Source organism: Conger conger, chromosome 19 (genome assembly GCF_963514075.1).
Source record: "Conger conger chromosome 19, fConCon1.1, whole genome shotgun sequence".
Classification (NCBI taxonomy): Eukaryota; Metazoa; Chordata; class Actinopteri; order Anguilliformes; family Congridae; genus Conger; species Conger conger.
This window is the reverse complement of record NC_083778.1, coordinates 6,240,695-6,253,744: the sequence shown is the minus strand read 5'-3', so window position 1 is coordinate 6,253,744 and position 13,050 is coordinate 6,240,695. Positions and strand designations below refer to the sequence as shown.

The 13,050-nt window shown below is 42.0% G+C and overlaps 1 protein-coding gene across 1 annotated transcript in view; it reads left to right on the top strand.

The window, feature by feature from the left end:
- Nucleotides 1-320: 320 nt before the first annotated feature.
- The window catches only part of LOC133119397 (NACHT, LRR and PYD domains-containing protein 12-like), a gene marked incomplete at its 3' end in the record, with an annotated part of 39,131 nt that continues 26,401 nt past the window's right edge, over nt 321-13,050 (top strand). The window contains exons 1-3 of the mRNA XM_061229988.1: nt 321-566; nt 1,348-2,755; nt 2,843-3,172. Of these exons, the coding sequence (XP_061085972.1) occupies nt 326-566; nt 1,348-2,755; nt 2,843-3,172 (1,979 nt within the window). The remainder of the gene's footprint in view (nt 567-1,347; nt 2,756-2,842; nt 3,173-13,050) is intronic.

Below are 13,050 nucleotides of genomic sequence, written 5' to 3'. Positions count from 1 at the left end.
GTCTACAAAGTCTTCAAACGGGAACAAAAGCTACACTTCAATCATGAGCATTTGGCACTGCTGTGGATTTGGTGTCTCCAATTATATGTCCCTTTTCTGGCCATCAAAAGCATGTGACACAAGGCAATGGTTGTAGTGCATTGAGTGTTTATTTCACACTGATACAGCACACCTCCTCATGTGTTTATTTCACACTGATACAGCACACCTCTTCATGTGTTTATTTCAGTATCTCCTGCACACTCTGGTGGAGCAGAAGAAGAAAGGAAAGTTGAACCTGTTTCAGAGCCATCTGAGTCAGGACTGCCCAGAATGCTTTAAGACTATGTCTGAAGATCTTTCTGTGCTGGAGAAGTTCATGAAGATGAAGGAATCGTTCAAGAGTCATCAAAGCCATGATTACCCAGAATGCAGTGAGAGAGAGCAGGAGGATCCTGAGGTCCTGTACATTGTTGAGAAGATGCTGGAGATATGTGGCAGTGAGAGTTCTCTGAAGATCACACTCCACATCCTGAGGAACATGAAGCAGAAGGATCTCACTGACTCACTGGAGAGAGAGCAGCACAGTAAGTTCTCTCTCATTGCTACTGTGTGTCCATTAGAGTACTGACATGAGTTTAGCAAACAGATCTCACAGTGCAATGTTCTGATTTATAGAATTCACACTTTCATGATAATGCTTTACCTTGATAATCTTATATCTAGAAAACATCATGAACAACATGTTCACAAAGGCATTTAAATGAAATTATAGCCTGAATTAGTGATTGCACCGAAGATTAAATGTCTCTGAAGGGGAATCAATGCGGGAACCTTGTCCTCAAAAGTCAGACAACTAAAGCACTGTCCATTTAGACAGACTGTTCTGAGTTTGTGCAGTAACTAAAGCACTGTCCCATCAGACAGACTGTCCTGAGTTCATATTCAGGGCAGAACAGATTTTAAAATGACTGTGTGACCTTTTAAGACGGTATTTACCACAAGGATCCACTGCATTATCCTGAGAAATGAAATGGAAAAGGACAATTGAAACCATTATCAGTTTTCATCTTTCATCAGTTTTTTTCCTTCACTCTTATTGTACAAGTGCAACAGTATGTACTTTTTGCTCATTAGTTTTGTTTGTGATTGATTATCATTGAGAGGTCTGTAATACTGTGAGAGAGGTGTGTTACACTGTTAAAGGAATGCAGCACTGTGATGTGTGTAAAATACTTCGAAAACTCACTGCATAAGATTTTTTTTCCATCTTTTCCATCAATCTATTATTGAATGGGAAATGTTGATCTTATTTTAAATACAATTATTTATCATATTTCCTCTCTTCAGATGAATCTATTAAAACAGCCCAGCAGGAACTGAAAACCGATCTGAAGACGAAGTTTGAATGCATATTTGATGAATGTTTAGTAGAGCCGGGCAACACAACTCTCTTCAATGAGATCTATACAGAGATCTACATCACAGAGGGGGGAAGTGGGGAGGTGAATAATGAGCATGAGGTCAGACAGATTGAGACAGCATCCAAGCGACAAACCACCCAGGAGACTCCAATCCTCTGCAATGACATCTTTAAGCCTTTATCTGGACAAGAGAAACGCATCAAAACTGTGCTTACAAAAGGCATCGCTGGCATTGGGAAAACCGTCTCTGTGCAGAAGTTCATTCTGGACTGGGCAGAAGGAAAAGCCAATCAGGACGTTGATTTCATCTTCACTCTTCCTTTCCGAGATCTGAATCGGAAGAAGGAAGAAGCATTCAGTCTGATGCAACTTCTGCAGCACTACTTTCCACAACTGAAAGAGATCAAAAGTGTTGAAGGTGATGAAGTTAAAGTTGTGTTTATCTTTGATGGTCTGGATGAGTGTCGACTCCCTCTACAGTTCCAAAGCAATGAGATCTGCTGTGATATAACAAAGTCATCATCAGTGGATGTGCTGCTGACCAACCTCATTAAGGGGAATCTGTTTCACTCTGCTCGCCTCTGGATCACCTCCCGACCTGCAGCAGCCAATCAGATCCCTCCTGAGTGCATCCACCAGGTGACAGAGATACGAGGGTTCAATGATGCACAGAAGGAGGAGTACTTCAGAAAGAGAATCAGAGATCAGAACCAGGCCAGCAGAATTATCTCACACATCCAGTCATCCAGGAGTCTCTACATCATGTGTCACATACCAGTCTTCTGCTGGATTTCTGCTACTGTTCTGGAGACAATGTTGGGTAAAGTAGAGAGTGGAGATCTGCCCAAAACTCTGACTGAAATGTACACACACTTCCTGCTCATTCAGACAAAAGTGAAGAATCTGAAATATCTTGATGACACAGAAATCATCCTGAAACTGGGGGAGCTGGCTTTTGTACAGCTGGAAAAGGACAATCTGATATTCTATGAAGAGGACTTGAGAGACAGTGGCATTGATGCCAGTGAAGCTTCAGTGTACTCTGGGGTGTGCACAGAGATCTTTAAAGAGGTGCATGGGTGTCAGGAGAAGGTCTACTGCTTTGTGCATCTGAGCATTCAGGAGTATCTGGCCGCCTTGTTTGTGTTTTATTCATGTGTAAATGAGAACAGAAATGTGCTCAGAACAGAAGAATCAAAACGTCACAGGGGCAGAGTGCAGCTGTCTGAGTTACATGAGACTGCAGTGGATCAGGCCTTACAGAGTAAGAATGGACACCTGGACCTTTTCCTCAGATACCTTCTCGGCCTCTCTCTGGACTCCATTCAGCTGCTCTTAGGAGGACTACTGACCCAGACAGACCACCATAAACTGGCAGGAAAAGGATCTGATGGAGGTAGATTGAGGAAGATGATGAAAAAATGTAAGAGACAACGGAAACAGAGAGAAAGCAGATCAGAGAGCATCAAGAAAACAGTCCAGTACATTAAGAGGATGATCAAAGATGAATCTTCAGCAGAGAGGACCATCAATCTGTTCCACTGTCTGAATGAACTGAATGACAACTCTGCAGTGAAGGAAATCCAGAATTTCTTGAGATCAGGAAAACTTTCTCATAAAAAGCTGGAACCCCACCAATGTTCAGCTCTGGCCTTTGTGTTACTGATGTCAGAGGAGATCCTGGATGAGTTTGACTTGAAGACCTACAAGCCATCAGAAGCAGGTTGTCACAGACTGGTACCAGTCGTCAGGAACTGCAGGAAGGTCGTGTGAGTATTATGTCATTATTCATGTTGATTATTGACAGCATATTTTCATACTTCATCATTCTAGTCAGAATAAAGTGCAATACAATTGTCAGGCAACTGAAAATGTGATTATAATGTTGGAATCCTGCTTGTGCCGTCATTTAAGGTTCTGAATCCAGAACATAAGCTGCAAAAACTCCTCACTTATATGTTTTATTTAATTTAATTCACTATTATTATTTCCAAAGATAAACTGTCAAATAAAAAATGAATTTGTTGTAAGTGAAAGGCTGAGTAATCTGATGGATCAACATGTCAAAACATACAGCACAGCTCATGTGTGGGATTAAGGGGGAGAAAGGGGGGATTCCAGGTTCATCCTGTAATCTCAGCAAGTTTTTATTTAGTTTTATTGTTTAAAAAAAATATTCTCCATACCTCTAAGGCAGCAGTAATGTTCAGCGCACGGTAAGCCACCATAGGTGTTGATGATTTGAATAAAGACGAGTAGTGGAGAGGAGTGAAAGAGAGGGAGATGAATATTGTTGGTATATCTAGTGCTATGTGTGTGAACTTGCAAATTAAGGCAGAATAGATCCTGGCAAGGTTTTGGCAGGGATTCTGGGTGATGCAAATATTGTAGCTGAAAGAGCATGTTATTTGAATGTTCATATAACAAATGGACAGTAAATTCAATTGAGCAAAAAGTGGGGATGATGGCTCATAACGGTTAGAGCAATTAGTCTTACAACTCATTTCTGCAAAATGGAGATTCTGTGAAGAGAGGTGGGGTATGTGGCGGCCCATGCAATATTACAGTATAGATTCTATACATTTCTCACAGAAAACGTAATTTGTCCACTTTTATTTCACAGTAGAGGTGATCAAACTCACAATAACTAAGTGCTAGTGTGTTCTAAGCCTTTACTGGTCCCTGTACGATGTTAGCATGATGTAGCTAGCATACGCGAATAGCACAAAGCCATACAATTTGCTTTTTAACGGCACTTGGTCATTCGAACGATATAAATAAAAGCATTCGATTAAGTTCGACGGCACCGGAATTTTCTGTCGTACCGTCCATAAATGGAAAAAATCCCACCATAGGATTTATTTAAATCTTTAAAAGTTATACATTTTCTGAATCGTCATTAATTCATCCTGTTGCTATCAGTGATTCGGCGTGATCGGACAGTTCTGTAGCTATGTAAATGACGTCAGAAGGATACAGCACTGTTATTTGCTACCTAAACTTTGACGCACGCTCGAGAGCGTTAACATGATTGAAGTCTGACATGTGTATTGTCAAAATCCATTGAAACTATTAAAAAGTAACCAGGGACTTTGGACTTATAAGGCTGGACATACCGAGTACCCAGCAAAAATATTGACCTGGCTACAGTCACACTTTTGACAGTTCGAACTGCCATCAACTGCCATGTATGAGCGCGTGAAGTAAACCAGTTAAAGCTATTGTTGCGTCACCATTTTCGATCTCCATAAATGTAAACAATGGAATGGCAGTGAAATCTGCCTGTTTTTCGGTGCCGTCGGGGTCCAGCATTTAACATTGATGGAACCGCCGTGTGCGCAGTTTGCTGAAAAACTCAGTGTACTCGGCGCTGAGTTTAGCCGGCGATTTGCCGACTTTCCATCCATCCATCCATCCATTATCTGAACCCGCTTATCCTGATCAGGGTCGCAGGGGGCTGGAGCCTATCCCAGCATACATTGGGCGAAAGGCAGGAATACACCCTGGACAGGTCGCCAGTCTATCACAGGGCACACACACCATTCACTCACACACTCATACCTACGGACAATTTAGACTCTCCAATCAGCCTAACGTGCATGTCTTTGGACTGTGGGAGGAAACCGGAGTACCCGGAGGAAACCCACGCAGACACGGGGAGAACATGCAAACTCTGCACAGAGAGGCCCCGGCCGACGGGGATTCGAACCCAGGACCTCCTTGCTGTGAGGCGGCAGTGCTACCCACTGCACCATCCGTGCCGCCGATTTGCCGACTTTGATGTACAGAAATGTAGATTTGAACTGCTTAGTAATCCCTTCGCAGTTGATGTGGAAAACGCACCAACCAACCTCCAAATGGAGCTGATTGAACTCCAGTGTAATGACACGCTGAAGTCAAAGTATGATGCTGTTGGCGCCGCACAGTTTCCACAGTTCATCCCTGACACAATGCCTCAGCTCCGCACCCAAGCTGCTCAATTGCTCTCCATGTTTGGCAGCACTTATCTATGTGAGCAACTTTTCTCCTTGATGAAGATGACGAAAACATCTCACAGGAGAGATGAAGGATGAACACCTTCGTTCGATACTGAGGGTTTCCTCAGCTCAGAGCCTGAGCCCAGACATTGATGAACTAGCATCCAAGAAAAGATGCCAGGTATCTGGCTTGGGCACATCAGATTAGATCAGTGTGTCGCAAACTGAGCAATAATTAACGTTTTCTTTATGCACTTTTTCTTGCTACTCCAAGGCCTGAATGGTTGATTCATTCATTGTTGTTATTTTATTTTCAAATTTATTAGCCTGTGGAAAAAGTTTATTTTGATATTTACCTCAGAAGGCTGCAAATAGAAAAGAGGCATACAATTTGTATTTAAATTTTATTTAATATGCCATTGATATGTTTTTTTTTTAAATTTGAAAGTTATATAAGCGTTGCTTGTTCCACATTCAATGTTAAAGCAAAACTTGTTTGGGTCCATATTAAAAGGTTAATTTGTTCAACGTTGGCCCGCGGCTTTGTTTAATTTTAAATTTTGGCCCACTGTGTATTTGAGTTTGACACCCCTGGTATAGAAGATAAGGGGAAATGAGGCTGTAGTTAAGACAGGACTGGTGAAGCCAAGGATGGATTTTACGCATGATGGGTGATCTTGTTACTTCTACTTCTACTTCTTGTTAAGTGTACAGGACGCCTGTAGCGAAGTGGTTAAGGTCCATGACTGGGACAGGCAAGATTTGAATCCCGGTGTAGCCACAATACGATCCGCACAGCTACTGGGTCCTTGAGCAAGGCCCTTAACCCTGCATTGCTTAAGGGGAGGATTGTCTCATGCTAATCAACTGTAGGTCGCTCTGGATAAGAACGTCTGCCAAAATGGCAACAATGATCTTTCCAGTTTAACGTTTCATCAATTAAGATCCCAAGAAATTTTGCTGACCGGACATGTGATATTTCATAACCATCAATAAGTACTTTAGAAATTGATTAACAATATTGCTTTATTTTTATTTTTATTATTTTTATTTTTGAAGTAATAAAATTAAAATGCACGACACAGAATGGAAACAAACATAGTCGAGGACAAGTCTGACTCCCTGCCAGAATTTGACTCTGCTAGTTCTCCTTTCACGATTTCCCACCAGCTTCCGACCAATTTATTCATTGTTTCTGAGGATAGATGGACAATTCTGTGCCATGGTCCATATAGGTACTTTCACATTTAAAATGTACATTTGGGTGTTACGGTTTGAAGAAAAATAAAATAAAGTAAATAAAAATAAAAAAGTCAAATATGCCCTGGTCCTCATCTTTCTTGTGCAGGTAGCGTTTGAAATTGTACTTCCCTCTAGGGTCTTTCAGCGCACTCATCCCTGGTTGTGGGTATGCACTTTGTTGTACGTCACTCTGGATAAGAGCGTCTGCCAAATGCCATTAATGTAATGTAAAAAATGGTCGGAACACTGTTGTCGCAGTTAGAATCTTTATGAACAATCTTAGAAGAAATACAGTTTTGTTTGCTGGTTTGTCTCTGTTCTGGAAGCCTGCCAGTGAAAACAGAAGCAGCCATGCTTGCTCATTGCTTTTTAATGAAAATGATTTCAAAGGCCAACGGATTTCACATTGTGAGGAGCACGTGCCCAACGGCTCGTAGCTTTCACTGAGGACGGCAGGTGACAGTTACTGCAGTCGTTGCCGCGCTGAAGCAGGAGTGGTGGAGTGTAGCTCCAGAAAGGGACCGCATGTTGGACAATGTTCAATGGACAATGTTCCCCAAAAATGTAAGTAGTAGGCCAAAGAGAAAAAGTAGCCGGCCAGGAGGGTTCAGATGATGTCTTAAAATGTTAAATGAATCCCTAATACATGCCTTCATTCTTAAGCATTTTGTTTATGGGTCAGTGACGAATAAAGGTTTAAAAATGGGAAAAAATTTAAATGAGTTAAAAATGCTAATTGAAGCTCTTTCTATCTTCATTAGAATGTTGTGTATATATTTCAACAAGTTTTGTTCTCTAAGAATGTAATTTTGCATTTTAATTATTAACAATTAGATTTTTCCCATCAAAAATGTCATTCGGGATAACAGTAATGGATTTTCTAATAATTTGATTATTTATTTTTATCAGCATACAATACTTTATAGATATCCATAGTTTGATATCAACAAACATGTTCTGCTCAGGAAATCTAAATTCTATCGCAATTAATATCAGAAATGTAGGCTTTTCTACTGACACAGGCTCATTTGTCGATGTTTATCACCCAAAACGTAATGCTGAAAAGTAAAAAATGCAATCCAGTAAAGGGGTTAAGATTATTGTTGTATTCTCAACTAAAGAAAACTGAATTATGTAATATTTCAAGAGAAATCTGTGTTATCCCGCCTGACGGGCATCGTTATGCCGAATGACATACTGTGAGATTTTGCATGGGATGATCACTAAAAGTAGTTTCAGCAACAACGGTGTATTTAAATGGGCTACTCATTCTATATTTAATACAAAGTAAGAGGCAACTTGTCAAATTTAAATGATCAGTAGTGAGTAGACGCATTCATTACACTTAACATTCAACTTTATTTGATATGTTTAAGCATTACACTTACATTGCACATTTACATCATCTCTTTTTCCAGTCTGGGCTGCATAGTTTTGAGCTGCGATTGTTGGATGGCTCTGGCTCTGAGATGACTGCTTGCACATCAGACATGTAGTAAAAGATGACTTCACATTTTTCTGGCCACATAAATGAGTTCTTTCCGGCAGTTTGTCTCATGCAGCTCACCTCAATTTCATTCTCCACCAGATGAAGAACTTGTCCGACAAAAAGTTGGTCATCGTATTTCACAACAACAAATTTACCGACTAAATCTGGTGTGTTGTTTTCTGTGGGCTGCAGTGTTGAGTTTGAGCTTGTGGAGGCAGTCTCTTCAGATCCTTCTTGGTTGAACCGTGTTGAGTTTGAGCTTGTGGAGGCAGTCTCTTCAGATCCTTCTTGATTGAAGTCCACATCAACTGGACCATAGCAGTTACAATGGCTCCCTCCTCGGCTGCAAAAGCAGGACAGCTCTCTGTGACTGATCTTCCCCGGGGTTTGTGAGGCAACCTGATGTAGTTTCATGGTGCCTTTAACAACTGGCAACTGACTTGGCACTGCATCATCATGTCTGGACACGTCATCTTCAGATATCCAGAAGTACCTTATAGTTGAGCTTGTGTTCTCCTGTAGTGTGCAGTAGAGATCCTTTGGTGTCTGGATATCTGTTCCCATTTTCACAATGTCATCAGCACAACGTTTGATTGCTCCACCGACTCCATCGGGAGCGCCTTTACCATGGGCCTTTTCTGAGTAGTTCCAGGTAATTTCTTTGAATCCCCAAAAGGTAGAAGTTCCTCTTATTCCTGTACTGCGTCACAGGACCGTCACTCATGAAGTGGAGAGTGGTGACAGAGGGATTTTGCTCCTTCACCTCCTTCAGAATAGGCTCAAGGTGTGCCCACACAGCTCTTTCATCATGGCGGAGGCTATCAGATATGGTAGCATACGACTGGCACCCCTGAGATGTGTTAAATATGTTATTAATACAAAATATAAATATATACTTTATGCCTACAAGCTTTAAAATAGTCATAAAAACAATACAACTATGCATGTGTCATTCGAAGTAACAAATGTCATTGTGGGATAACAGAAAGAAACCGTTATCCCGAATGACAAACAAACTACTTGAACTTATTTAACAGGCAATTACTTGGCAACCTATGGAAAACTATGACCTTGACCTACAACGTTTAATGTCATCTTTCACATCAAATATGCAAATTTCAAATAAAACAACAGGTTTAATGTGTTTTAAGTGTTGTCCCGTATGACACTGGATTTTGTATCATAGTGCACCAGTGGCCGAAAAGGTCAAATTATAAAAATGTTAGGAGAGCTTTACTAACCTTGTTGCACAGCCTGGGGGTCTTGGGAATCTTCTTTCTGATGCAACATTCTGTCACATGACTATCACAATGCCTTATATGGTAAAATTGCTCCTGAATGTCTGTTATCCCGAATGGCAACTAAAATCCCAATGTGGGGACAAAAATGTTTCACGCATAAAAATGAAATGAAGTTCAGAATCCTCACAATATGTTGACACATCCATGCAAACATTTGGAGCATTTTTACACTTTGATTTTAGGTGCGGACAGTTATCCCGAATGACATTTTGGCATTTTGAGCTCAATATCTCCTTAAATTTCCATTACTCATAATAAATACTGCTATTAGTCAATAAAGATGAGAGAATTGAGTGATATAGTGTAGTTTTAATTTAAAAGTATATATATTTTTTATTATAAAAATGTTTCGGACACCAAAATGGACACGTCACGTCATTGACCCTTATGTTAAAATATGCTGACATCACATACAATTTAAACTTGTAGTGCCATTAACCAGAAATTTGTTCAGAAACAAAGAAGAAAATATGGTAATGATGACTCTTTACTTGAATTAATTAATTCATTAAATCATTATCCTAACTCGCTTATCCTGAACAGGGTCGCAGGGGAGTTGGAGCCTATCCCAGCATACATTGGGCGAAAGGCAGGAATACACCCTGCACTGGTCACCAGTCCATCACAGGGAACACACACCATTCACTCACACACTCATACCTACGGGCAATTTAGACTAACCTGCATGTCTTTGGACTGTGGGAGGAAACTGGAGTACCCGGAGGAAACCCTCGCAGACACGGAGAGAACATGCAAACTCTGCACAGAGAGGCCCCGGCCGACGGGGATTCAAACCCAGGACCTCCTTGCTGTGAGGCGACAGTGCTACCCACTGCACCATCCACGTCGCCCTCTTTACTTGAATCAATAAAATATTTTACAAAGCATTACCGTAAATCCTCAAATTGTGTCCGGGATTCTATTTGAAGCCGGGCCTCGGATAATAGCCTGGTCGATTCGGACAAATAAAGGCCGGCCCCCAAATACAAGCCGTGGTAATATTGCCTACCAGTAGGGCTATCAGTCCATGAGCACTAGAAGACATTGTTTCGATTTAACTCAATGAAATAAAAGAGCTCTTCTTAATATTTTATATTGTTGGTTGGTTCAATACTGTTGCCAATGAAAAGTCGTTGTCCTACATCATGGGTCTCCAACACGTTGCTCTCAAGCTACCAGTCGCTTGCCGCCCCCTTCTGAGTAGCTTGCCAAAGGCTGAAGCAGTATACATTTATACACAATTGTTGCTGCGAGACATTCCAGCCTACGAATTTAATAGAAAGTAAATAAACTCAATTTAGGCTACTTGGCTACGCAATAAACAGACGGGTGGAAATCCCGACACTCTTTCAACTACATAAAACTTAACAGTGAACCATCAAATACCCCCCAGATTTCTGTGCCCATCAGTCCCAACATTTAGCAATAGAATCAAACAGTCCAAAAGTAAATTAAATCCCAAACCAAAACGAAAATCTTTTGATAGCCTACCGGTATGCTGCTCCAAACGAAACACATGTCTCACAATAAAACGCACTTTAGGAAAAAAAGATCCTTAACTTGCTGTTATCTACGCTAATTTGTTATTGTTCATGAAGGCGTGTCTGGCAAGTTGTTATTTTATGGATTCTGGACTTGCATGTGATTTATTGTGTTTGAGTCTATTAAGACTGACACTATGACTTACCAAACGGTGTTCCTGATTCGCCTACACTAATTGATTTCTGAACGGTTACAGGAAGTGTTGAACAGTGTTGGCCCACTTTAAGTGTAGCCTTTTACTTTATTTCTAAGAATAAAATTCTACAACAGAAGCCTAATAAGAAATAAAGGCCTGCCTCGAATACAAGCCTGCCCCAAATAAAGGCCTGTGCTTTGTGCAGCCTAAGTAAATAAAAGACCCCAGCTACAATTTGAGAATTTACGGTATATAAAAGATACATTCACTTTATGAATTTAAATTTATATTTAAATTGAACAATAACTCTAATATGACTATATACAAATTAAACTATTAGGTTTATATATTCAGCCATCCATGTCAGACTCTCACTCTTCCCATGTCAAGCGATACCAATGCTCTGCTAAGCTCGTAAATGCAAATAATTAAACTGTTCCACCGATTTGATCAATAACCTGTGATGTCACTATAGCCTATGATGTCACAATGGCCTGTGCATCTGCATCTGCCACCCTCCTTTCATCTCTCTCCTCCGCCTTTGGCTCTCTCTGTCCCCCTGTCTCAAAGCCACCTCGCACATCCCCTCCCAGTCCTTGGATATCTGACATCTGGAGGCCCATCCCTTCCTTTTCCACTTTCACCCCCCTTACAGACTCTGATGTTTCTCAACTCCTGCTCTCCCACCGCCCTGCAACCTGTGCCCTTGACCCTATCCCCTCTTCTCTTCTCCAGACTATCAGACCTGACATTCCCTTGTCCCTGTCTTCTGGCTGTTTTCCAGCATCCTCCAAGAGGGCCCACATCACTCCGCTGCTAAAAAAGCCTACTCTGGATCCCTCCATCATCCAGAAGTACCGCCCGGTATCTCCTCTTCCTTTTATTTCTAAAACCATAGAACGAGCCGTGTCTAGTCAACTTTCTTCTTCCGTTTCTAACAACAACCTGTTAGACCCCCATCAGTCTGGCTTCAGATCGAGCCACTCGACAGAGACCGCGCTCCTCTCCATCAGTGAATCTCTCCATGCCGCACGAGCAGCCTCCCTCTCCTCTGTCCTCATTCTTCTAGATCTCTCTGCTGCCTTCGACACTGTGGATCACTCCATCCTCCTGTCCGCCCTGTCAGCAACGGGCATCTGTGGCACAGCCCTGGACTCTCCCCACCTGGATCTGTCCATTTCCCTCGGGGATACCACACTCACGCCATCACCCAGTGCAAGGAACCTCGGCATGGTGATGGACAGCAGACTGTTCCTCTCCGAGAACATTGCGGCGGTGACCCGGTCATGCAGGTTCTTCCTATACAACATACAGAGAATCCACCCCTTTCTCACCCCCTACTCAACCCAGCTCCTGGTCCAAGCGATGGTTCTGTCCCGCCTGGACAACTGCAATTCCCTCTTGGCTGGCCTCCCAGCGTCCGCCATCAGACCCCTCCAATTTATCCAGAATGCAGCAGCTCGTCTGGTCTTCAACCTTCCCAAATACTCACACGTCACCCCCCTGCTTACTTCCCTCCACTGGCTGCCTGTCATGGCTCGCATCAAATTCAAAACATTGGTGCTAGCCTTCCAAGCAGTTAAGGGGTCTTCCCCAGCTTACCTACAAAAAATCATCAGATCCTACTCCCCTGCCAGACCTCTTCGTTCAGCTTCCACAGGCCGCTTGGCACCTCCCCCTCTCCAAACCTCCACCTCACGCTCACGACTACTGTCTGTTCTGGCTCCACAGTGGTGGAATGAACTCAGAACTGTAGAATCTCTTCCCACCTTCAAGTGCAAACTGAACACGCACCTCTTCAAGCAGCACCTCTCCCCGTCCCTCCCTACCTCCCTGTGAACCTTAATTGTTGTCTTTCTGTGATTAACTTTTTTGTGTATCGGTATTTTTAGTTTGGCTAGGTAAGCAGTGTTTGGCTAGTTAAGTTTGGTCACTTTTGCTTTGTTGTTTGTTTGTTTAT